The sequence below is a fragment of the Asterias rubens genome, chromosome 11, assembly GCF_902459465.1.
Source record: "Asterias rubens chromosome 11, eAstRub1.3, whole genome shotgun sequence".
Lineage (NCBI taxonomy): Eukaryota > Metazoa > Echinodermata > Asteroidea > Forcipulatida > Asteriidae > Asterias > Asterias rubens.
In genome coordinates this window covers 7,220,651-7,245,510 of record NC_047072.1, presented here as the reverse complement: position 1 = coordinate 7,245,510, position 24,860 = coordinate 7,220,651, and the positions used below count along the sequence as shown (strand labels likewise).

The 24,860-nt window shown below is 40.9% G+C and overlaps 1 protein-coding gene across 1 annotated transcript in view; it reads right to left on the bottom strand.

The window, feature by feature from the left end:
* Positions 1 to 1,342: 1,342 nt before the first annotated feature.
* The window catches only part of LOC117296822 (unconventional myosin-VI-like), a 35,187-nt gene continuing 11,669 nt past the window's right edge, over positions 1,343 to 24,860 (bottom strand). Inside the window, exons 5-28 of the mRNA XM_033779890.1 lie at positions 23,044 to 23,173; positions 22,430 to 22,535; positions 21,532 to 21,688; positions 20,696 to 20,860; positions 19,893 to 19,973; positions 17,692 to 17,872; positions 17,063 to 17,207; positions 15,547 to 15,796; positions 14,779 to 14,851; positions 13,872 to 13,999; positions 12,982 to 13,077; positions 12,137 to 12,295; positions 11,461 to 11,593; positions 10,607 to 10,737; positions 10,044 to 10,251; positions 9,289 to 9,441; positions 8,575 to 8,657; positions 8,116 to 8,360; positions 6,969 to 7,127; positions 6,552 to 6,650; positions 5,736 to 5,851; positions 5,211 to 5,342; positions 4,364 to 4,576; positions 1,343 to 2,344 (exon numbers count right to left, since the gene is read on the bottom strand). Of these exons, the coding sequence (XP_033635781.1) occupies positions 2,154 to 2,344; positions 4,364 to 4,576; positions 5,211 to 5,342; positions 5,736 to 5,851; positions 6,552 to 6,650; positions 6,969 to 7,127; positions 8,116 to 8,360; positions 8,575 to 8,657; positions 9,289 to 9,441; positions 10,044 to 10,251; positions 10,607 to 10,737; positions 11,461 to 11,593; positions 12,137 to 12,295; positions 12,982 to 13,077; positions 13,872 to 13,999; positions 14,779 to 14,851; positions 15,547 to 15,796; positions 17,063 to 17,207; positions 17,692 to 17,872; positions 19,893 to 19,973; positions 20,696 to 20,860; positions 21,532 to 21,688; positions 22,430 to 22,535; positions 23,044 to 23,173 (3,534 nt within the window). The 3' untranslated portion in view covers positions 1,343 to 2,153. The remainder of the gene's footprint in view (positions 2,345 to 4,363; positions 4,577 to 5,210; positions 5,343 to 5,735; positions 5,852 to 6,551; positions 6,651 to 6,968; positions 7,128 to 8,115; positions 8,361 to 8,574; positions 8,658 to 9,288; positions 9,442 to 10,043; positions 10,252 to 10,606; positions 10,738 to 11,460; positions 11,594 to 12,136; positions 12,296 to 12,981; positions 13,078 to 13,871; positions 14,000 to 14,778; positions 14,852 to 15,546; positions 15,797 to 17,062; positions 17,208 to 17,691; positions 17,873 to 19,892; positions 19,974 to 20,695; positions 20,861 to 21,531; positions 21,689 to 22,429; positions 22,536 to 23,043; positions 23,174 to 24,860) is intronic.

Sequence of the window (24,860 nt, the reverse complement as noted above, 5' to 3'; positions counted from 1 at the left end):
CAAATTTCTTCATGGTGTTTTTTTTAAATAGCACTTTGAATACATTGATACTGTTTATAAAAACTTGCTACAAGTGTTTTATAGGAAATATTATTAATCTTTGGTTGCACACAAATCACGACATGATAAATTATATCATCAGCTTTTGGGTTTTTTCCACTCCCCATTTCAGTAATTTTTCGATACAGAATTTATTTTTACCGCACACTAAAAAAAAAAAGTGCTTAAATGTTTGGATAAAATTCATTAACGCACAGAGCTATACGTCAAAGAAGAAATGTTGGATAACTATTATTTATTGGAGATAATAGGTTTAGGTAGTTTTTCAATACATTGTTGATTACGGATTATCATGTGTGTATGTTTTATACCGTCACATCTTGATAAAGGGACCGGAAAAAAATAACTATGGACGGGTGGCTAAATGCATGTGTTTGAACCTCTGCCAAACCAATCTGCACAGTGCAGGTGACCATTAATGAAACACGTAAAACCATGAATTGCTTCTCCTCATCCAGGTGTAAAACATGAGGGTCGAGATGGGATTGTGTTGATTTTAGTCTACTCATGTATTTTTTTCCAAAAGGGTTTGAGAGTGTTCAGGGTAGGGGTCAGGACCCGACTTCACTTTAAAGGACTTTGTTTTCCTAATCGCTGCTTTCCATGAGCAAGGTTACGGTATCATCCCAAATCTAATGCCACAAAAAAATATCATCCAATAAATCTGCAAACCAGTTGCAATGTTTGCTACAAACAACAACACAAATGACAACAACAACAACAACAACAACAACAACAATGTTGTGCATGCACAATTTTGTACTGCTCCAATAAGCACGAAAGATCATATGCTTCAAAACAAGTAAACAACATTTATGTATGTGGTTTTAATAGACTCAGCGAAACTTAATACCACATGTGCATTGACAGTTAACAGTTATGGGCTACTGAATGTTCTACTAGTTCAGATGTACTCTTTCACTTTCCTTCCTTTGTTTTTAATTTAGTTTTCAATAAAAATGTGCACCAATTTGGTTCATTTGGTCTTTGTACAGGATATAGACTGTTTCAACCAGCAAGTCACACTTCATGTGTCAGTGGAATAGTCTGGTAGTCAGAAACAATACAATGGCAAAGTATTTTTTATTTTTTTTGTATTTTCTTTTTAAATATTTGTTTATGAAATATAGTCTCAGGGCCTTGTCACACAAGGCAACTTTTACAGGCAACTTTGAGGCAACCAACTGCAGTGCATGCTACAGGACCACTTTGGTAGCACATGAGTACATTTTAAAACATTGTCTTACGATCCACAAAAGACAAATTTTAACATTCAAATGGGAATAGCTTTTCTTCTTGGAGATAAATTGCCCGTAAATTGCCTGGTGTGACATGGCCCTAACATCACAAGGCTGGATGGCCACCTTAAGGTGATGGCTACTCTTTGATTTGGGCCATCATGTGCATTGACAATAAACAGTTATAGGGGGCTACTGAATGTTCAGTTGGTTCAGATGTACTATTTGTCGTTTCTTCTTTTGTTTTCAACCAACCATGTCATTCGGCAATTATGTTTGCAACATTTTAACTCATTGTCTCGGAACCAGATACAGACCGTTTACATCTGCTAGTAACACTTCATGTCAGTGGCATAGTCTGGTAGACAGAAACAATACAAAGGCAAAGTATTATTATTATTTTTTTTTTTTCTCTTTTATATAATTTCAAGGTGAGGGCTACACTAAATAACTGATTTTGGCTATCGACACAAACAAACAGCCACCAGGGGCACGTTGCCCCCCATGCCTTCCTTGGGCTGAAACAGGGTTACTCGTTGGGCTGAAACAGGATTACCCCTTCATAGTCCGTAAGGATGTATGCATGGATAAAATCCACAAGGAGCCTGGCTGGTAAAAGCAGAATGCAACTGTGGTACAGTTCCTTGCTCAAGGGCACAACTGTCATGACCCGGACCAGAATTGCTTTGTGAAAAAGTAGGCCAAGATGCCCAAAAGATGAACTCGTCCTGTAATTTTGTAAATTATTATTATTATCATTATGAGTTGAACATGACTCCATACAAAGTCGCACCTAATTCTAGAAATCTACCTGTGGATGATGTTTACCTAGGTCTGGGCGTTGAGGAGTCCGTTCTACATACCCAGCAGCGCGGTGGCGTACGTCTTGCGCGCCTGGCCGTTGCGTATAGCCTCGGCTAGGAGCTCTCTCCCTCGGTGACGGTTCCACTCCTCCTCGAATTCACGCTCCAGGATCTCGGCCCCAGGTTTGCGAGTCAAGCCGGTCTGCTCCAAACTCATCTCGCACATGCTCAGATCGTCTTTACCTGCACATATAAAAAAAAACATACAGCACTTATAAATAACTACTATAACACCTCATACATAGATTCCGCGTTGCGATTGGTTTATAGCGCATCAAGACTTAGTTTTGCTAGAAAGGCGCACTAATGGCAACGTAATATACCATTACAGTTAAAACTACGGTTAAAACTAAAACATGTTTGGTGATCCCCTAAGCGTTCTATTTTCCCGGAGCAGACCTCGGGTGTCACAAGTTTTAACCATAGCACCCGAAGCAGTCAAGATTTGTATACTAGTCTCCACGACTACATACTGAGAAGCTCACTATGTGGAAGGGGGGGGGGGGCGGTCAGAAAGAATAGCACTCAAGCCACTCCAACACAAGAAGATTGAGGACTAAAGATCAGGATTATTAAATATCCAACAGCTGCATAGGGATTAACCTAGCCAACGCAGGGAATTACGTCACCTTTCAAAGTTTAATCACCACCGGATGGATACGCATTCAGACAACTATGGGGCCTGTAGACAACCTTTAAGATCTACCGGAACAAATTTCTTCACAAAATATGAAAGCGGATACGAGGATCCCACTGTGAAGCCACAGATGTAATTCAAATCCGTCGTTGGTAATTGTTAAAAGATCAGGATTCTCACTTGGTGTATCCAAAGTCATGTATAAAATAGCAAACCTGTGAAAATTTTGGCTCAATGGGTCATCGAAGTTGCATGAGTTTCTTTTGTTTGAATACATTTTCTTTTATAACATTTTTGTAGTTTGGTTAAAAATTATACTGGTATTATTACCTATTTAGTAGTTTGGCAGCATGCAAAACTGTATTTTATTTTGATGTATTTTTTTTATTGCAAAGTAATTTCCTTTTTATATTAGATGTTAAACTTGCATCGAGGATAAAGAATACTAATTTAGTTTTGTCCATACACCAATGTGTGTTAGCACTGTATACTCAGTACTTTCCCCGAGTCCTGTACCCATACACCAATGTGTGTTAGCACTGTATACTCAGTACTTTCCCCGAGTCCTGTACCCATACACCAATGTGTGTTAGCACTGTATACTCAGTACTTTCCCCCGAGTCCTGTACCCATACACCAATGTGTGTTAGCACTGTATACTCAGTACTTTCCCAGAGTCCTGTACCCATACACCGATGTGTGTTAGCACTGTATACTCAGTACTTTCCCCGAGTCCTGTACCCATACACCAATGTGTGTTAGCACTGTATACTCAGTACTTTCCCCGAGTCCTGTACCCATACACCAATGTGTGTTAGCACTGTATACTCAGTACTTTCCCCGAGTCCTGTACCCATACACCAATGTGTGTTAGCACTGTATACTCAGTACTTTCCTGAGTCCTGTACCCATACACCAATGTGTGTTAGCACTGTATACTCAGTACTTTCCCACGAGTCCTGTAATGAAAAAATATCACAGGCATATTACTCGGGTGGGATTCGAACCCACAACCCTTGCAATTCTAGAGCAGTGTCTTACCAACTAGACTACCGAGATTGCCAGGTAGCTAGAGGCAATTCGAAATCATAAGTTTTGGCAGCAGGTAATTTCCTTTTAGTTAAGTTAAAGGGAAGGTAGGTGAAAATTTGGGCTCACTTGATCATCGAAGTTGCGAGAAAATGATGAAAGAAAAAACACCCTTGTTGGACGAATTTGTGAGCTTTCAGGTAGGAATAACAGACTTTAGCTAGAAGTCTTTTCATATTTTAGTGAGAAATTACCTCTTTCTCAAAATCTATGCTACTTCAGAGGGAGTTGTTTCCCACAGTGTTTTAAACTATCAACAGCTCTTCAATGCTCGTTACCAAGTCAGTTTTTAAGTTAATATTCGTTTTGAGTAATTATCAAACGTGTACCTTCCCTTTAAATAAGTTTTCTTACATGCTTTTAGCCTTGTTTTGGACAAACTTGCATTAAAAAATAAATAAATAAATAAATAAATAAATAATATAAAATAAAAAAAAAAAATTATAAAAAAAATTAAAATAAAATAATATTCTTACCTGCAATGAGAAGTAGTGGCTCCCGATCGGCGTGGATCTCCATCTGTCTAGCGATCCACTCTCCGTCAAAGTGAGCGTACCAGACGCTGCGCTGACGTACATTAGCGTTGGTGGCCGAGGGGCGGGTGAACGCCACCTTGAAGTAGCGCTGCAGGTTGTTGGTGGTTGCCTTGACTGGGGCGGGAGGGGCAGGAATCAAGGGTACTTGCATATCTAAACAGACAGATAAACAGACAGGCAGACAGACAAAATTATTCAAAGTGTCATGGCCGAGCGATTAAGAGCACCGGATTCAAACTCTGGTGTTTCTGATCAGCAGAGTGTGGGTTTGAATCCCTAGCCAATTAACACTTGTGTCCTTAAGCAAGACACTTAACCATTGCTTCGTCCTTCGGATGGGACGTATTAAAAAGCCATTGGTCCCATGTGTTGTGAAACGCATGTAAAAGAGCACAGTGCATGCACGTAGCGAAAAGAGAAGGGGTTTGCCCCGGTGTTCCTGGCTGTGGCTGCTTATGCGCCGTAGCACCATGTAAACCATTACTTGGTGTGCTAAGGATTACATGTAGGTCTAATAATTTCACAAATCTACATCGCACTCATCCCACTTCTTTCTCGAAAACTACGTCACTTCAGAGGGGGCTGTTTCGCACTATGTTTTATACTATCAACAGCTCCCCATTAGTCGTAATCAAGAAAGGTTTTATGATAATAATTTTTTGAGTAATTACCAATAGTGTCCCTGCCTTTAAGCAGCTCTATAAAATTGGACCTTGATCCCACTAGTTGACTGTGGGTTGATTCGGAAAGGTCTCGTGGATGGGTGTAACTTGTTGTTTCTACTTACTTGTTTGCATGACAGCCTGTGGTGCCCGTTCTTCCTTAGAAGCATTCTGTTTCTTGTGCTTGGTCTTCCAGGCGTGGTAGACCTTCAGACGACGATGAAACTCCTCCTTACAGGCTGCCAGTAGATCAACATCTAAAACAACAAGGGTATTAAAGAGATGTTAAATTTGCACTGGCAATAAAGAATATTTAACATCTCTTAAATCGTTGTGGTACCGCTGCTAAAATATAGGATTCGAACTGCCTCTAGCTACCGGGCAATCTCGGTAGTCTAAGTGTGAAGACACTGCTCTAGAATTGCTCAAGAATCAGGCCTGAAGTCTTTCTCAGATTCAAGAATTTCAGTGAGAAACAAACTCTTTCTCAAAAACTACATTACTTCAGAGTGGGAGTCATTTCTCTCAATGTTTTATACTATCAACCGCTCTCCATTGCTCATTACCAAGTAATTTTTGGTCAGACAAAAAATGGTCTGTGACTGCCCACTTTTCCTTCACCGGTTCACATACACTTGAAGTGTGCTTACCTGTGGATGTGTTAATGGTATCTCGTAGCTCAGCATACTTCCATTTGGCTAGATCGTAGGTTGGCTGCGGTGCTGCCGCGGCCACAGCGGCTGTTACAACTGAAGCCACATCCATCCTGGGTAAAACAAGTGTTAACAAACAATTCATTTAGAAAGATGGCGTTTCATTATACCGTGAAGCTTACAATGGGGCGTTTGGGATGCGAGGGGCAGCAGACTTACCTACCAGGTAAAATCCATTGTTCTCGGTAATGTGCGCCTGCTCAGAACTGGGTAAACAATGGAAAGTTATCTGGTAAGTCTGCTGCCACCTAGCATTTCAAAATTTCTGATGCATATCACTTTCATGAGGACATGAGGACTCCATGAGGACATGAGTGCATCACATCGAGCAAGTTAGGGTTAGAGCGCACACAATTAGTCGACTACTGACCAGCAACGACATGCGCAATGATGCACTCACTCGGACGACTCATTTGGAAGCCTAGTCAACCACGGTACCAACACTCCATTGCCTTCCGCCTTGTTGCTATAGTGTCACTGGTTCCCTTCTGTGCTTTACAGGGTAGAACAGGCTATTGGGAGCAGTGGAGAAACCATGGTCATATGGTTGGTTCCAAATGGTCGACCAAAGTAGTCAACCAATGGTCGACCAGCTTGGGTTTGAGTCAAAATAGTCAACCTTTAGTTAGCCATGGTGCACACTCCAACTTGCAGCCCAGCAGCCGCTTGTTCAGACACGGCCTTAGTCTCTGGAGGGACTACTCAGAAGGGAAATTTCGGAGGATGATTGTCTCATTCTATGAGTCGTCTTACCTGACTGGTTCCTCCATAGGGACTACCTGAGACTCTGCCTCCTGGGCCAGGCGTAGAGCCAGCTCATGATCACGACGTTCCTGCTCCAGCTGTGCTTGCCTGTAATAAAAAAAAAATAATTCAGCCTCGATCCAATCGTAAGTGTTGTAATCAAACTTATCTGTGATTCAACGTTCATAATTAACCCACATTTCAAGTGACACAAATTATTCGTTCAAAACTTGTATTGTCAAATTGCGAATGCGATACGAATTTTGACAACACAAATTCCACCGAATGATTCGCATCACTTGAAATGTGCTCAACTCCTGCGAAACATTCGCAGCGAAAACAGGGCTGTGATATAAACATTCGAATCGCATTCACAAGAAGTATGAACCAGGCTTGAGCCTACAATGAAATGAAAGTGAACTGTACCTGCGGAGCTCCGCTTGCAGTCTAGCCGTCTCCTCGGCCTGCATCTTCTTATCCAGCTCAAACTGTTTTCGCTCCTTCTCTAGTCTCTTCCTCTCTGCCTCAAGTTTCTTCTGGAGACTAGCCTCCTCCTCAAGGCGCTTCCTCTCCATCTCCTCTTTCCTAAATGGGAAAATGAACAAAATAAAAAATATCGAATGAAGAAAGGAGAAACTAATGTTTTGGGGATTTCACCGAAGTGACAACTCTAAAGAGCTGACATTTTTCCGACAAGAACTGACAGTACCAACTTGAATATACCTTTGACTAGCGGTATTGTCAGAGTGTGGGTTCAGGTCTTTTGTGTCCTTGAGCATAAGCAATCATCATAATGGCCCCATCCTTCGGACAGGACAATAAATCCTGTGTCGAGTAATGCACCTAAACTAACCCAGTACACTTGTTGTTAAGATGATGGGTTTGTCGTGGTGAATTTTTGCATGGTTGCCTGCAGCATCTTGCAAAGAATACCGGACACTTCGGCACCTCGCAAACTCGGCACCTCGCAAACTCGGCATCTGCAACCTCGGCACCCTGCAACCTCAGCACCAAGCAATATCTCTCGAAGAGTCAAGTGGTTAAAAATAAAATAACTTGCAAAATAAAAAATGGTTTGAACCTAGTAAGTAGCTTTGTAAATGCTGTTAATGGAAAAATCACTAGTATAATTATATGGTAGCTGATGGGTCAGAGATTTGTTTTCCCCCACGGGAAATTTACCGTCCGTACCGTGTGTTCACAGTGCCGCGTGGCGCTATTTTTTAATGTTTTTGGGCTTTGTTGGTGGAAAGCTAACCACGCAGTGTGAAAACTGGGTGCCAAGCTTGTATTTGTGCATGTGCCGTGTTTGTGGGTGCCGAGTTTGCAAGGTGCCGAGTTTGTAGTGCCGAGTTTGCAGGTGTCGAAATTGAAAGGTGCGGAAGTGACCGGTACCCCTTGCAAACTCTTACAGGGTACTATATATGGGTCGCAAAATGCAAACAAAGCTCTACATGGCTGTTGAAAAACAATGAGCACTTTGCAATGCCCCTCAGGTGTAGACACAAAATAATATACGAAGTGCATATCATTATAACAAAAAAAAAGAGGGAAAAAAACAAAGCTTGCTGACCTTTTGCGTTCTTCCTCCTCCAGTTTGCGTTTGCGTTCTCTCTCGGCCTCCTCCTCCTTCCTGATTCTCTCCTCCTCTTCTCGCTTCTTCCTCTCTCTCTCCATCTCCTCCTGGATGCGTCTAAGTCGTTCCTTCTCGGCCGTCTCTGCCGCTTTCTTCTGCATCAGCAGCTGGATCTGCCGACGGAGCTTCTCCGCCAGAATCAGGTGGGCGTCCTCGATGTCGCGCCTCTTCATCGAGGTGGTCTGATATAAATAGATAGATAGATCCATTCATGAACGGTTGATTACATAACTGTCATCGTACCGCTGCAGAACGTCCCACTGCAGAACGTACCGCTGCGCAATGCGCTTCTACCATTTCCACCATTTTGGGAATCAATTCGTTTGTGTACATTTTGAAAGTCCAGACATTGTTTTGATAGCCTCCAGTTTCTTGAAGAGTGTACATGTATCTCACCTTAATCTTGTGCATGAGACTAGTCAGGCCCTTGGCGACTTCATCAGCTTGCTTACGAGATTGAACATCTTCCACACCCTTGGCTGTGATCAGATAACATCAACAAATTTAAAAGACCTCCCTACATTGGTGACATACATGTGGCATTAAGACAAAGTGACTAAGTGTCCTGGGCCATATTTCCTAGAGCTGCTTAAAGCAGAAAAGATTAATTACAAATTGTACAAGTGACAAAGTATATTTGGCTGTAAGCCTTATTCTGGTAAGCACAATTTTGTTTTGCTTAGCAATTATCTGTGCTGAAGCAGCTCTATAAAGATGAACGATTCAACTCCTGACAGGGCCAGAGCGGCCATTAGAAGTTCTGTTTTACAAACACTGCCAACCATAAGTAAAAGGCACACTATCTTGTTCCCCCTCAGTCCGATTCTATAAAGCTGTTCGGCTGAAAGTACTGCTTAGCAGATTTCTTTGCTGTGCAAAGAACGAATGGTGAACCAAGTAGGATTTGAAACTTTGCATGGTGGTAATACGATAGAAAGGTTTGTGGTAATATCATGCAATGACTATTTCTAATGAGTTGGGGTGGTTCTGAAATCAACCGTTGGTTTCAACTCAAAATCGTGAGCCAGTCGTAGCAGTGTAAATATTCTGCTAAGCATGATTCTTCTGTGCTTACAGAAACTGCCAGCAAGTTAGTGTAACAATACGTACCAATTTGCATCATCTGTCTGAGTTCATCCTGGAGTAGCTTGACTTGTGCCAGACCCTTGTATCTGGGTCGGTGTTTCCTAACAGCCAGGAACATTCGCACGGTACTCTGGATCATGACCAGGGCGTGGCGCCTGTACAGAATCTTGTTCTTCACTGGTAACCGAAACATAAATTATGATAAACAACAAAATGGTTTTTAATCAATTCAATTCAACTCACATTTAATAATATTAATATTATTATTACATTTCTAGTAATGAAAGCAAGGATGCCTCAAGTGAACTCGATCAATGAAGCTCGCAAGCATGAGGAAACCGTTCTGTTTGTTTACTTGTGCACTATACAGTACCTATGGTTTAATGTCCAATAATGGATAAATTCCTTGCTTAAGGACAGGGTGCTTGCCATGTTAACCAGAAACACTGGGAATAAGCCCTTCTCTTCCACGATAAAGTGTTTCAGGTTCTTTTACATTCACTTCCAATTCCTGTACACTAGGACTGTACATGTACATTCCTGTACATGTACAGCTATCTGAGTGACAAATCAATTATGGTAAAGAATCTTGACCAGAACTCAAACCTACACTCTGCTGATCATAAACACCACAGCTTTATGTCCAGTTGCTTGACCACTCGGCCAAGACACACCAGATAACCAATGAAGGAAGGGCTGGCAACTATGAAATGAAAACCGTCAGTTCATTTACTATTTAAAAAAAATAAAAACCTGTCTTTTTTTTTTACAAAGCTTACATTTGATGACCATGAGTGTTCCCCACTGAGCTTTCTTCCAGCGTGTGCAGATCAGCCAGCGTCGTACCTTCTTGATCAGCTCTCGTAGGGTGTCCGGATCACCCTTCATCATCCTATCAAACTCGGCAAACTTCCCCGGTCGGAAGAACACCTTAGTGATGCCAAACTTGTAGTCCTGGTCGTTCAGGCCAAGGGCGTGGAAGAGAGCCTGGGTTTATAACGAAGAATCAAAATGATGATTAATTAGAAAAGTAGATCCAACTCTGGGGAATTCTGTCATCAAGTGATTAACTACTTTTATAATTAGGACCTTTTGAAACCATGGCTGTTCGAAAGCGAATGTTTTTGAAATAACTGTGAGAGCTAAAGCCAGATGGAGTTTAAGGCAGTGTCGGCTACGGCTCTCAGCGTCATCATGCATTGAAATATAGGACATCCTTAGCAACAGACATAGCCGTAACTGGATCCGTCAATTCGGAAATGGCTCAAGTTTTAAAACAAGGACCACAGTAACCATTGCTCAGCGAGCAGTCTGCTACCTTACTATTATTACTCCACCGTACCTTGCAGAAGAGTCTTGGATCTAGACGCACCAGCTCGGAGGGCATATATTTCTTGTACATATCATAGAGATCTGAGAACTGTGTCCTGGATGGGAAGCCACCTTGCATCAAACCAAGTACGGTCACCATGCCTGAACATACAGAAGGTAATGTGCAACGATCAATAATAGTACACAACGTCAACTTTTTGGGGTGTTTTACAATTACAGGTTTACAGTTTTTTATTTCATTTCATTTGTTTTTTTTAAGACAAGGACTCTGAGAAAAGCAAACTTAATCACTGTACTAGCCAAGAACACAATTTTTTAAATTAGCAAGTTTTTTTAAAGGAATTTGCCATAATGACCAATCGAATCAGTGCTGCATTCCTATCAGCGTATATTTGGCTTCAATTATTAATTTGAATTCACACTACCTCGCATCATTCATCAGCTAACACCCAGATATAGATATGTTCATGAAATCCCAGAAAGAATTAGGGGTGCGCCTTGGTGTTCCTGGCTTGATTGGCCGCATATTGCGTCACAGCACCTTGTAAAACCGTTACATTATACTATGTAAAAGGAGTAGGTCTCATACTTCAAACGTAGTCTAAAATACTAAAAAAATAGTCTAAAATACTGAAAAATACTGAATGTTGAAGTGCCTTGATGGCCACTGAGTGACGGATATGAGCGCCATATAAGGCCGTGTCCGAAACGACGACTTCGGCTACAGCTACGGCTAGATCAGCGCGTCTGCCTATTCTTCAACACTGGTAGACGCGCTGATCTAGACGTAGCTGTAGCCGAAGTCGCTGTTTCGGACACGGCCTAAGAAGCCACTATTCTTGTTCGTTGCAACTCTTCTTTTACCTGAGCATTGGAGCTGACTGAGGATCTGCCCTCCTTCAAATAGATCCTGCACCATCTTGCCGTTGGGCTTGATGCAACGGATGAACGAGCTCCCGGTGCTGTTCAGCTTGTCCATCAAGAGGTTTAGCTGAGTCTACATAACAAGTTATACAAGACTAATTCAATTTTCTAAACATAGAGTGGTGTTGTGATCTCAGGTAAAAAATCTGCCTCACAGAGCTGCCAACGACTTGAAATCAGGGAGCATTATGATAAAGCTCCATTGAAAGAAATTCTGAATTTTGCCACAAAAACTTGGAAACTATACATCCTTTTCAACTGTAGGTATGTTTACACTGAATTACTTGAATAATACCGATCTAGCCGTTGCGACAACGGAGATCTCACCATGATGCTACTACATGCTTGAAAAATAATGGCGTTCCCACTAGGTTTCTTAATAAGCATTTGCCCCCGCTTATTGTTGGGTACAACCCGACTCGCTTATTTTGAGCAATTTAAAATAAGCGTGGGGAGAGAGAGCAGCTTCCTGACCTAGGAGATCCCACCCCGACCAAACCACGCTCATGGAGATCCTCCCACATTTGGCCAACGATTTGCCACGCTTACAGCAACCTCAGTAGGCAACTTGACGGGGGTTTGAGAGGTGAAAGGGGAGGGGAAGAAGGTGACATACCTTGAATTTCATGCCGATACTCTCAAAGGCCAGCTTAGAGATGAATGGGAGGGCAGGAGGACCTGGGAAGAGACTCTTGACGTACTCGTCCTTGCCTTCTTGGATCAGATGCTCCAAAGAGGAATGCAAGGCGTCGTTGTTCTTCTCTATGAATTCACTCTGTAGAAGTGGGCAGGAGGGAAATTAAGGGGAGAGTTGTAAAAGATGGGTCAGGAAAGCTTACTCAACTAAACTGAACGCCTGGAACTACACAAAGGGCACAGAGCCCATGGCCCTGGTGCCCCTCCAAAACTAAAGACCCCTTCTTATAGACTATAATCCTTTGGGGAATGGGGAAATCAAGTGTGGTGGTAAAAACATTTGTAAAAGTGAAAAAAACTAACCCTAAAAAACAACAACCAAGATTCAAAAGTCTCCTTAAGGGCACTGGACACCTTTGGTTATTTTCAAAGACCAGTTTTCTCACTTGGTGTATCCAAACATATGCATAAAATAACAAACTTGTACAAATTTCAACTCAATTGGTTGACAAAGTTGCGAGAGAATAATGGAAGAAAAAACACCCTTGCTGCATAAGTTATGTGCTTTCACATGCTTGAATTTGAGACCTCATCTGAGGTATAGAATTCAGTTCAAAAATTTGAGTGAGAAATTACTTCTTTCTCAAATTACCCACGTAACTCCAGAGGGAGCCAGTTCTTACAATGTTCAATACTATCAACAGCCCTCCCTTGCTCGTTACCAAGTAAAATTTTATGCTAACAATTATTTTGAGTAACTATCAAGAGTGTCCAGAGCCTTTAAAAAAAAGTAAAAAAAGTGAAGTGAAATAGAAAGCAACTTACAGTTTGATAGCACACAGCACCAGCAAAATGCCTAATAAGGAAACCCTCATCGTCACGTAGATTACGATGACTCGTCAGCTTGGACTTGCGAGGAATCTGAAATGACATTTCAAATAATATTGACACCAACACACTCACTCTCAACATTCATGCTCAACCCATATCCCCACCTGGCTGTCTATACTGGGCCCAATTTCATGGCTCTGCTTACTGTAAGCAAAGAATCGGTGCTTACAGTTTCAGGGAATTCTGCGCTTAAGTCTTTAATAATCGCTTTTGGCGATTCAACAATGCGTGGTGTCCGTTGGTGAATGCTGTGGTTGGTACCTGCTGTCACCTTGTTAAAAGTGGATGGTTTCAACCTTCTTAGTGAAAATACCATGACAACCTTTTGCTGTTTATCTCAACAAGCAGACACTGTATTTAGCCAAGACGTTCACATGTGACCTGTATTTTATCTTTACTGATAATCCTGCCTATAAATCAGCATTTACACTAATCCTTTAGTAATGGTAAAATACATGATGAGGCAACCACATAGAGTTATATATTAGAACTAGAGGGCGAACTGGTGATGCTACTTGCACAAACGCGAAGGGACCGCAAGGAGACACCCGCTCCATTTTGTACGCGTGTTGAAAATGAAGTACACGCTGGAGTTTGTGTTTATTTACGCTACGCGATGCTGTTTTGTCAACTTACAAAATGGCCACACAACTGGTGGCGAAACACAAGCAGTATGCGATGCTGTTTTGTCAACTTACAAAATGGCCGCATGCGCCCATGCTGGGCCGCGTATATAGGCCAGTGCGCCCTCTAGTTCTTGTATAAAACTCAATGGGTAACCACTATAGATTATCTTAATTAGTCCATTAAGCATTAAAACCTACCTCTAGACGGAAGTGTTGCTTGTGTTTTTGATGCACTGTATGAGTGAAGTTATTGGGACTAGCTCTGGGTAGTTTACTCTCTTCATCTAGTAGTTCAAGGATACCCGACGGCTTCCCTTCAATCAGGTCTGCAACACAAGACATCATCATGCTTTATTAGTGGAGTGTCTAGTGTACCGTACTCAATACACCGATCCATTAGGCTCCACCCACGGCGCACGTGTGAGCAAGAACACGTGAGCTTCTCCAATGCCATCCTGCACAACTCTGCCGTGCGCGCAGAGCATACCTGCACGCATGTCGGACTTTATAGTGTCAGACTTTTGGTTGTGCAATGGGTTGTGATTGGTCAATACGCAATGGGGCGGAGCTTAGTAGATTGGTCTTACCCTGTCATACACAGAGTGTGGATTATACACGTACTAGCGGGTAACGATGCTTAAAGACAGTGGACACTATTGGTAATTGTGAAAGACCAGTGTTCTCACTTGGTGTATCTCAACATATGCACAAAAAGAAAACCTGTCAAAATTTGAGCTCGATTGGTCATCAAAGTTGCGAGATAATAATGAAAGAAAAAACACCCTGGGCACACGAAGTTGTGTGTTTTCAGATGCTTGATTTCGAGACCTCAAATTCTAAATCTGAGGTCTCGAAATCAAATTTGTGGAAAACTACTTCTTTCTCGAAAACTACGTCACTTCAGAGGGAGCCGTTTCTCAAAATACTTTATATCATCAACCTCTCCCCACTACTTGTTACCAAGTAAGTGGTTATGCTAATAATTATGTTGAGTAATTAACAATAGTGTCCACTGCCTTTACGCCTTTAGCAAGATACTTCACTATATTTGCTTTAATAGTCCTATAAAAATGGAAGAGATAAACAAACATTGAACAGTACTTACCAATGGCATCTTGGTTGTCTACATACTGCACTGCATTGACCCCAAGACCTTCCTTCTGGTATAGTTCTTGCTCCTACACAAAAATTCACGTATTGGTTAATTTGATTCACCTGAGATGAAGACTTGACAGTGGATGTTTTCATTCCGTCTTTTTGTATCGTGTCATTGGGGGAGTGATCTAACGCAACAGACTCGAGTTCTGGTGGCCGAGTCATGGGAGTATGGGCTCGAGTCCCGGTACTGACAATTGTGTCCTCAAGCAAGATGCTGAACAATAATTGCATCTCTTCACCTTGGTTTCAATATAAAACTAATGAATTTAGTTTTCTAGTAAAGTTTGCAGAGGACACTATGTACAAAAATCCCATTCTCTTATCTTGTTGATTTGATACATTAACAAAATGGTAGCACCCTGGATATACACAGACTTTACGGAGCTTTTTATTCCTTTATCTTAAAGGAAAGCTAGGGACAGTGCTTTTGCAGTTGCTGCACCGTGCATGTCCGTGCTACCTAAAAGTCTACATGTAAGAGAAGCGGCTGCGTTAGCCATGTTCAAAACGCCTTCTCTGTTTCCACAACCATCCTAAATTGCTCCTCTTTTTGTTTTTTTTCTTGGCTAGTCATTGGATTGTTTTCGTATTAGTTTTTGTTCCTTTGTTGCCCTCCCTTTGTTAGGTGCTCTGTTTTTTTGTAAAGCGCCATATCAATGCTTTGTATGATTATCATTATCCTAGGTGTTGTTGATGACTTATTGTTTCTGTTTACCTCTTTGAGGACACGTTTATTGAAGAACTGTTGCAGTTTCTCGTTGCAGTAATTGATGCAGAACTGCTCGTAGCTGTTCAAGGTGAAGAACTCAAAACCGGCGATGTCCAGGACACCGATGAAAGAGGCCGACGTTTTGAACGGGAAACACTCGTTCACACGCTGCACGATGCGATCAAAGAGGCGGGAGTAGACGGCCTTGGCAAGGGCGTCCCGCGCATTGCCAGCCTGGTCCACGTTCAACGGTACTCTGATGGAATGAAGAAGAAAAAAAATGATTGGATGATATCTAAAGAAACAGAACTTTCTGCGATTACAGGATATTTCTTCCCCCACCTCGACATGTAGGAGCTTAAACGTTGTATTCAGTATAAGATACTTTCATTTTAAAACATTCCCATGTTTGCAAGGTTTAGGCCCAAGTTATCTCCAAGACCTCATCCAAAAGTATCATCAAGTTCAAAGTCGCCTCTGTAAGTCTCTCTAAGTATGTCCTCGACTTTCCACTACATTTTATGGGGCCAGCAGCAGCAGCAGAATTGTGGAAAATAAGATTTAGTTCAACTATAATAATCACTCTAAAAAAATAAATGACATAATTGAGTCTGGAAAAGCTACAAATTTGGTACATGAAACAATTTCATAGCGCTGCTTAAGCACGAAAAGTGGCTAAGCACAAAAACTGGAATTTTCCACCTTCTGCCCACGGCCCAATTTCATAGAGCTGCTTAAGCACAAAATTTCGCTTAAGCAAAAAATCCTTGCTTAGTAAAATCAGATTACCGGCCAAGACTCCACTCAATTGTTATGCTAAGTAAACAACAGCTAAATACCAGTCACAAGCAATGTATATGGCATGAAATTTTGGCCAGTAACATGTGTAAAATAAGTGAGCTATTTTCATGCTTCAGCAATTTTTTTGCTTAAAGCCATTATACACTTTAAAAAAAGTTCACAGATTTACAAATAACTTACAGGGTTTACAGAAGGTAATGGAAAAAGACTTCTCTTGAAATATTGTTCCATGAAATGCTTTACTTTTTGAGAAAACATTAAAACAGTTATCAATTCTCGAAAACGAGAATTACGGATTATAGTAAACACATGTCATGACACGCCGAAACGTGTGGAAACAAAAGGTGGGTTTTCCTATTATTTTCTCCCGACTCCGATGACCGATTGAGCCTAAATTTTCACAGGTTTGTTATTTTATATACAAGTTGTGATACACGAAGTGTGGGCCTTTGGACAATACTGTTTACCGAAAGTGTCCAATGGCTTTGAGCAGTTCTATGAAATTGGCCCCAGGTAGTAGTCAACAAGCAGGACAGTTCTTTTCAGAACTGAGAAGTCTCCCAAATTTCGAAAAATCTACTACGCGATATAGAAAATAAAACAAGACAATTCTCTTAAGAACAAAATCTACCTGGCAAGTAGATACACACACATGGTGTTAGCACCAACCCAATATATATTGATACCTCACCATGCAACGCCTTAAATTCTATGTACTTACTTGATGAGGGACCCTCGATGTCCTCCTTTGGATGTTTGCATAATCCGACTGGTCAAGGATTCCTTCAACTCATTGATGGGTACTGAGAATAGATCGGCTGTCTTGGCTAGGCTAGCTTCAGCTTCCTCCGGTACGAAACATCCACCTGGTTGCGGGAGTACAAATGAGATATTGCTGGATTTGTTTGATTTGTTTGAAGTACCAAAAAATGTAAGTTTAAACAAACATATTGTAACGGGCTTAAAATTGCCTGTTCGATTACAGACTAGTTGAGAACATAAGAATTGTAGACTCAGATTATTTGTATTTAGTCTCGTAGATCTTCACTAATTACTGCGTGAACTATAGGTTTGCATTGTAAGCGAACACCGCAGGATCTAACGCCTCACAATAAAAAATGCCTCTCGCACTACACTGATTGGTGGATTACCCTAATAAAGACCATAAAGAAGCACACAAAAATACAGGGAAAGAAAACATCGGTGGCATCATAGATGTGTGTAAAAATATCAAATATCAAGTAATAAACTACAAGGAAAAAAGAAACCAAAACCAAAAACTATTGTTTCTAATGGAATATGTGGCATCGATTTTCGGTAAGAAAGAAAGATTTGTTTCCGATTTTTTACCTTGAGTTCCCTCCGAGGCTTCGAATTTGACATTCCCAAGATGCATCACTCCGGCAACGACGCGGAATATATTCATCTTCTCTTTGTCATCCAAGCCGATCTTCTTCATAGCGCCCTCAACGCGTGAATAACCCGCGTAGTCATCCAGGTGTATGTCGTAGAGACTTCCGTGCTTCTTGTACTGTAAGAAAAGACAATGAAAATACGTCGAAGAATGTGAATCTCTTGATGGGAAAACCATGTTTATGGGATGGTGCACATTGCGTGCCAGAGATACTCTATTTGGTAAGGGGCCGTTCACAATTATCAACATTTTTACATGTGTACAAACTGACGCTTAAAGGCAGTGGACACTATTGGTAATTACTCAAAATAATTATTAGCATAAACCTCACTTGGTATTGATAAAGTGGAGAGGCTGATAGTATAAGACATTGTGAGAAACGGCTCTTTGACAAAAAGACTTATCAAGAAAGAAGTAATTTTCCACGAATTTGATTTTGAGACCTCAGATTTGAGGTCTCGAAATCAAGCAGCTGAAAGCGCACAACTTCGTATGACAAGGGTGTTTTTTCTTCCATAGTTATCTCGCAACTCCGAAATCCAATCGAGCTCAAATTTTCAAAGGTTTGTTATTTTATGCATTAAGTTAAGATACATCAAGTGAGGAGACTGGTCTTTGACAATTACCAATAGTGTCCAGTGTCTTTATTACAAGTATTGCTAGCCTGATTGGCTGGTATCACCCAAACCTGTCCGTACACGCCGTACGGTAATATCAAAGCACAATACATGACAGGTATTATACATAGAATGCATTACATACAGACACTGGTGTATCCAGGGTAGTTTGCTGCATTGAGTAGTGCATGACTGTAGTGCATGACTGTGTGTTAACACGTATCATACAAACAAACACAAAATTATTGTTGATTGAACTATTTCAATTGTTTATGTGCTGATGAGTTACCATGGTGTTTCAGTAGAGTGTGAAGATTCTCTAATATTCCTAGTGGATTCAGGGTCAATTTGGGGGTCACAAATGTGCTCCATTGGTGGTTCAAATAAATGGTGTTCTTTAAACAAAGTGAATGCCAAGACCAATAAGCACCGATAGAAAGACTGAAAGCCAAACCATTTTTTTTGTAAAACACGCAGGCAGTGAGACGTGGAAATGTGTTGACATGCTCCACAATAACCACTCACAGCCATGCAATCAGTGAGACAAACTAAGAGCCTCTTACCCAATAGTAGAATCAGAAAACAGAAACCGTCCAAAGAAGAGGAAAATATAGACACATTTAGCAGTCAGATTTAAAGAAAGCAATTCTGGGCTCGATTTCACAAAGCAATAAAATCCATCGTAAGACAAATTTTCAGTACCACCATAGTGATTTGCATTGTTACATCACACTTTACTAAGCAACTACGACTGATTTGCAGTTGCGATCAATTTTAGCTCTTTGTGAAATCGGCCCCTGATCCACTATACAGATGTAATGAAGTTGAAATGATAATAAAAATAATTCGGGAGGCTAAACATCCTTAAACATTAAAGCCATTGGACACTTTCGGAACAGAAACAAAAAAATTAAAAGTTCACAAATTTACAAATAACTTACAGGGTTTACAGAAGGTAATGGTGAAAGACTTCTCTTGAAATATTATTCCATGAAACGCTTTATTTTTTGAGAAATCATTAAAACAACTATCAATTCTCGATATCACGAATTACGGATTTATTTTAAACACATGTCATGACACGGCGAAACGTGCGGAAACAAGGGTGGGTTTTCCTGTTATTTTCTCCCGACTCCGATGACTGATTGAGCCTAAATTTTCAAAGGTTTGTTATTTTATATATAAGTTGCGATACACAAAGTGTGGGCCTTTGGACAATATTGTTTACCGAAAGTGTCCAATGGCTTTAAGCCCGGTTCATACTTCCTGCAAATGCGAATGCGATACGAATTTTAACACCACAAATTCCCAATGAATAATTCGTATCAGTTGAAATGTGCTCAACTCCTGCAAAACATTCACTGCGAAACAGCCATGTGACGTCAAAATTCATATCGGATTAGCAGGAAGTATGAGCAGGGCTTTACTTGCAGTCCAAGATTCAATGGTAAAATATGCCAAAGTCGTTGATTCTCCATGCACAAAACAAAAGTTAACGATGACCATTACATTGTACATACCAGTTTGCTTTTCCTGTCATCTGGTACGTTCTTCTGAGTTTCTTTGTTGGTAAAGTACATTGTGTTGCCATTCTTCAAATACTGCAGGAACAAACCAAAATGCACATTAGCATTTAGCAATGGGATCAAGATTTTGCAAACTTGAGACTTATTTGACAATACAATGGAACAATAATGAAACTTTTACGAGAGCTTTTTAAACAGTAATTTAATCGTTTCAGTCAGAAAAAGATGCAATTCAACAAGAAACATGAAATAAAGTATACTGTTGTCAGATTCATAACACCCCTACTCTTCCAAAATAAATGTTCCAGATTCTGTTACCTGCACGACCAATCCTAGTACATGGGACCTACAGCTTTAGGTTTCAATCGAAGGACTAGGGAATAATGGTTTTAAGCACTTACAAGTGCTTGCTCAAGGACATAAGTGTCAAGACCCGGACCCCAACCCAGACTCTGCTGATCAGAAACACCAGAGCTTGAGTCCCATGCTCTTAACCGCTCAGCCACGACATGACACTAACCAATAACCAGCCCGATAGCGATCACTAATCCAACCCAGTGTTGTAGCTAGACCAAGTTTAGTGGTGGGCTCTAAATCCAATTTAGTCCACCAAGGGCAAGCGGGTTAACAAATATACTCATACAGTATGTTAAGATATGAGGCCATCATTTGCTGAAGTGCAATTTGGGGGTTTATCTGTGCTGGGAGTGATGGGGGAAATTTGTTAGTTCTGGGCAGGCCCTCCAAGCACCGCCCGGCACCGTGGCTACAACACTGGTCACACACACTCAACGTACCTGAAAGTCATCTGGGGTCTTGATGCCCAGCACCTTGCGCACATTGTCTGGCGCCCCCGCACAGAGATAGTAGAAGATGTGATAGTTACGCTCTTCAATGTTCTGCCAGATGACTCGAGGCTTCTCTAGGAGATAATGGGAGACGTAGCCACCGACCACAGAAAACTACAAAAGGGGAAAAAACAGATCCAAAGGCAAAGTTACATGTTGTGCTATAAAGGATTAGGTCCCATAATTTCAAAATCTCCCACTCGACCCCCTTACAGTAAAAATAATCGGCACTTTGTATCCTTTGGAAAAGGCGCGTTATAAATACGTTTGTTATATTATTTATTATTATTACTCCATCGTATCTGCAAAAGTAACAAATTCAAGCTTGACTGGAGGGTTGCTGAATTTTATCGTCACTGTTTTCACAAAGGGATAGGGATTTCAAAAATCTTGTCTTCACTATGTAAAAACATACACTACATATGTGCACAAATTTAGGTCATCACAGTTTTGCACTTTCTCAAAGAGACAGGCATGTTTGATTAATAATTGTGTTAATATATCATTGGTATTTGGGTTTTTTTCAAATCAAGACACAATGTTTTGTTTTGTGCACCAACGCAACAATTTGTGCCTTATAATTTGTTCTTGACCTTACACTGATGCTTAGTAAGCACTGTATAGTCAGTACTTTTTCCCGAGTCGTGTTTTTTTATTATTACAGAACTCGGGAAAGTACCGCATAATACACATCGGTGTAAGGGTTTCCAAAATCAAATTATATTCTTTATCCCCAGATGCACAAAAAACAAAACAAAAAACAACAACATCTATTAGATTCGTACCTTGTCGCTGAAGTGCATCTCCACAAACTTTCCAAAGCGGCTACTGTTGTTGTTCCTCATGGTCTTGGCATTACCGAAGGCCTCCAGGAGAGGGTTAGCTTCCACGATGCGCTGCTCTATGGTCCCCGCTCCCTGGCCGTGACTCTCGGTCAGGTACCTAGGGGTCAAGAGCGACAGGAAAGCTTGAGGAAATTGCATAGAAATAGAACCCGGAGAATGCTGAGCTCGGCTGCCCTCTGTGTCATCTGTGGACGCAGCGTATCGATACCACGCGATACGTGTGTATGGCAAAATGATCATTGCGCGGGACGCGTGTATGGCAAAATCAGCATCACGTGACACGCGTGTATGGCAAAATGGCAAGATTTCAGCACACATTCACCGTTTCTAGTGTTTTCATTGGTCAATGTTCATGATGTCACTGTAGGGCAAAATATTGTTGTCATACACGCGTACAAAATGGTGTACGCTCGTCCATAAAATTGGTCTCACAACGAAACCGCACGCACAATGACGCGCTCAGCGTTATCCGGGTTCTATTTCTAAGGGTAATTTTCAACGACCAGTGTTCTCCCTTAGTTTATCCCAACATAAGCATAAAATCACAAATCTGTGAACATTTGGACTCAATTGGTCAGTGAAGTTGCAAAAGAATAATGAAAGAAAAACCAACCTTGTGGTAAAATCTTGTGTGCTTTCGGATGCCTAACAAAAGGTCTTTTAATATTTGAGTGAGAAATTCCCTCTTTCTCACAAACTACGTTACTTCAGAGGGAGCCGTTTCTCACAATGTTTTATACTATCAACAGCTCTCCCTTGCTCGTTACCAAGAAAGTTTTTATGCTAACAATTTTTTTGAATAATTACTAGCTGCCCACATCTAGCAGTAAACGTTTACCTTAAGATATACTTGGTGGACTCCGTCTTCCCTGCTCCAGATTCTCCACTCACAATGATTGCCTGGCTCTGCTTGGTCACTCTCATATCACGGAAAGACTTGTCAGCTGAAAGTAACAATGAAAACACCATCACGTTATTGAAAAACAGGACTCAAAAGTGAATGCAAATGTTGCAACACAAGTTCGCACAACAAATTATTTGCAGCAACAACAAATTATTGTAAGACAACCAGTTAACTTACCGATCAACCTCGTTCCCAGGGTTGATTGATCTCGCCGCGCCATTTTTTCCCAGCATGCCTTGCTCGTTCATAACCCTTGGAATTTGTTCATGCAAGTGTGCTAGAATCTAGCACATTTTAATGAGCGCCTGTAATCAGTACTTTCTATGCGCACACGCATGTCTTTCACCTTAAAGAATGTTTTTGTTTTTGTTTAAAAAAAGGCACGATCAACATGCAAATATCTTAAAACTACGCGCGCGCAGTTTACATCTTAATGCATAACCAATTTCATAAGCCAATCAGCGTTGTTTCTCAGTACCTCCCTTCCAGGGGTTAGTGACGAGAGGTATCGATACGGAGCGCTGCCCATGGTAGCGAGGCTGACTTACCGATGGCAAACACGTGGGGCGGTAGCACACCGAGTGATTTCCCATTGTAACGTTTGATGACATCCTTTGTGTACAAATTATTCATCTCTTTGTATGGGTTTACCGCAATCAGAATATTTGCAACATAGCTCTGTAAACCAAAAAATAATAATAAATAATTTAATATTGGTGAAGATTATTCAACTCCAAAACAATAACACATCATACAGGCTGTGTATGTTCGCACAATATGTATGTTTATAAAATATTACATGACATTCAGTTTGGTTTTACCCATATACACCAATGTGTGTTAGCACTGTATACTCAGTACTTTCACGAGCTCTGTGAACAAAAAATCACAGGCATGTTATTGTGGTGAGATTCAAACCCCTGACCTTTGGAATCCTAGAGCAGTGTCTTACCCAAACATATGCTTGGTTTTTTTTTTCACAGAGCCGCGAGAAAGAACCGAGTATGTAGTGCTACCACACATCAGATGGGTATCAAAACCCAAACTTAATATTCTTTAACCCTGATGCAAATCTCCACTTCATAAATTAAACGACATGTTTATAAATGTATGCACAAATGACAAATGTGACTGGTTTAAAATGATATGATATATTTTTAGCTTGCCAGTCAATATTGCACATGCTTTGTTTGGGCTAGTCTGTTATTAACTGAGGAGGGGGGGAAATACGTAAAAGTAAAACAAATGTAACAAATCAACAACAATAACCTGAGAATGACACTTGACCTCTGCTTCCAGTAACTTGTAAACAAAAAAAGATATAGAAGAGTTTGCGGTAACACCATGTAATGACTATCTCTAAGTGAGTTGGGGTGGTTCTGAAAAGAACCGTTGGTTTTCGATAAAATTTGTACTGTTCCATTTTATTCGGCTTCGCCTCATGAAATGGATCAATCCAAATTTTTCCGAAAACCAACGGTTCTTTTCAGAACCACCCCAACTCACTTAGAGATAGTCATTATATGGTGTTACCGCAAACTCTTCTATATCTTATTTCAACCATGCAAAGTTTCAAATCCTACTTAACAAAAAAAGAAATAGTTTTGCCTAAATGATGTGTATGTTAGCAGTAAATCTGCATAAATGGTCGCATAAAGCCTGGTGTGAAGATACAAGTGTAGTCTATCTTCCAGTTGTTTTCTCTTTTTAGGTTACCGCAAGAACTGAAATTTACAATGAGAATAGACCTTTTCGCAAATACCATTGCGCAAGCGCAAACTGTTGAATGGGGTGCATTGTGGGATAGCTATTGATCAAATTTGATCACCAGCTAGACCACAATGCACCTAATTTCTAACTTTATGCGTGTACCCGAGTATTTGCGAAAAGGTCTATGGGCAGGGATGTCTTTGAAGCCCATTTAAAGTATCAAACATGTACATATACAAATGGCCTCAGTGTTAAGGATTAACATAAATAAGAACTTTTCAATCAAATTTCAGCGCGGTTAGCTCACAAAACTCAAAATGAAACTCCCCGTGCAAAAGAAAATGTGGTTAGTTTTTAAAGGGCCACGTCACACCAGGTAAATTTACAGTCGACCAGTTCCAGGCATTCTCCATTAAGCTGAAAGAGCAGCTCCACAGTTCAACAGTCTTATTGATGGACAGACACACTGGTGGGGAAATCGTCTCTTGTGCTACCCAACCATTCCGCCAGCAGAAAGTGCGGCTGGCTGCTGCTAAGTTGACTGTAGAAATTGCCTGCTGCCGACACTAGCGCAACATTTACTGCATACAGCCCTTGACGCACTGCGATCATAGTGTGAAAAGGGCTTAAAAGCTGTGCACAACAAACACACGCT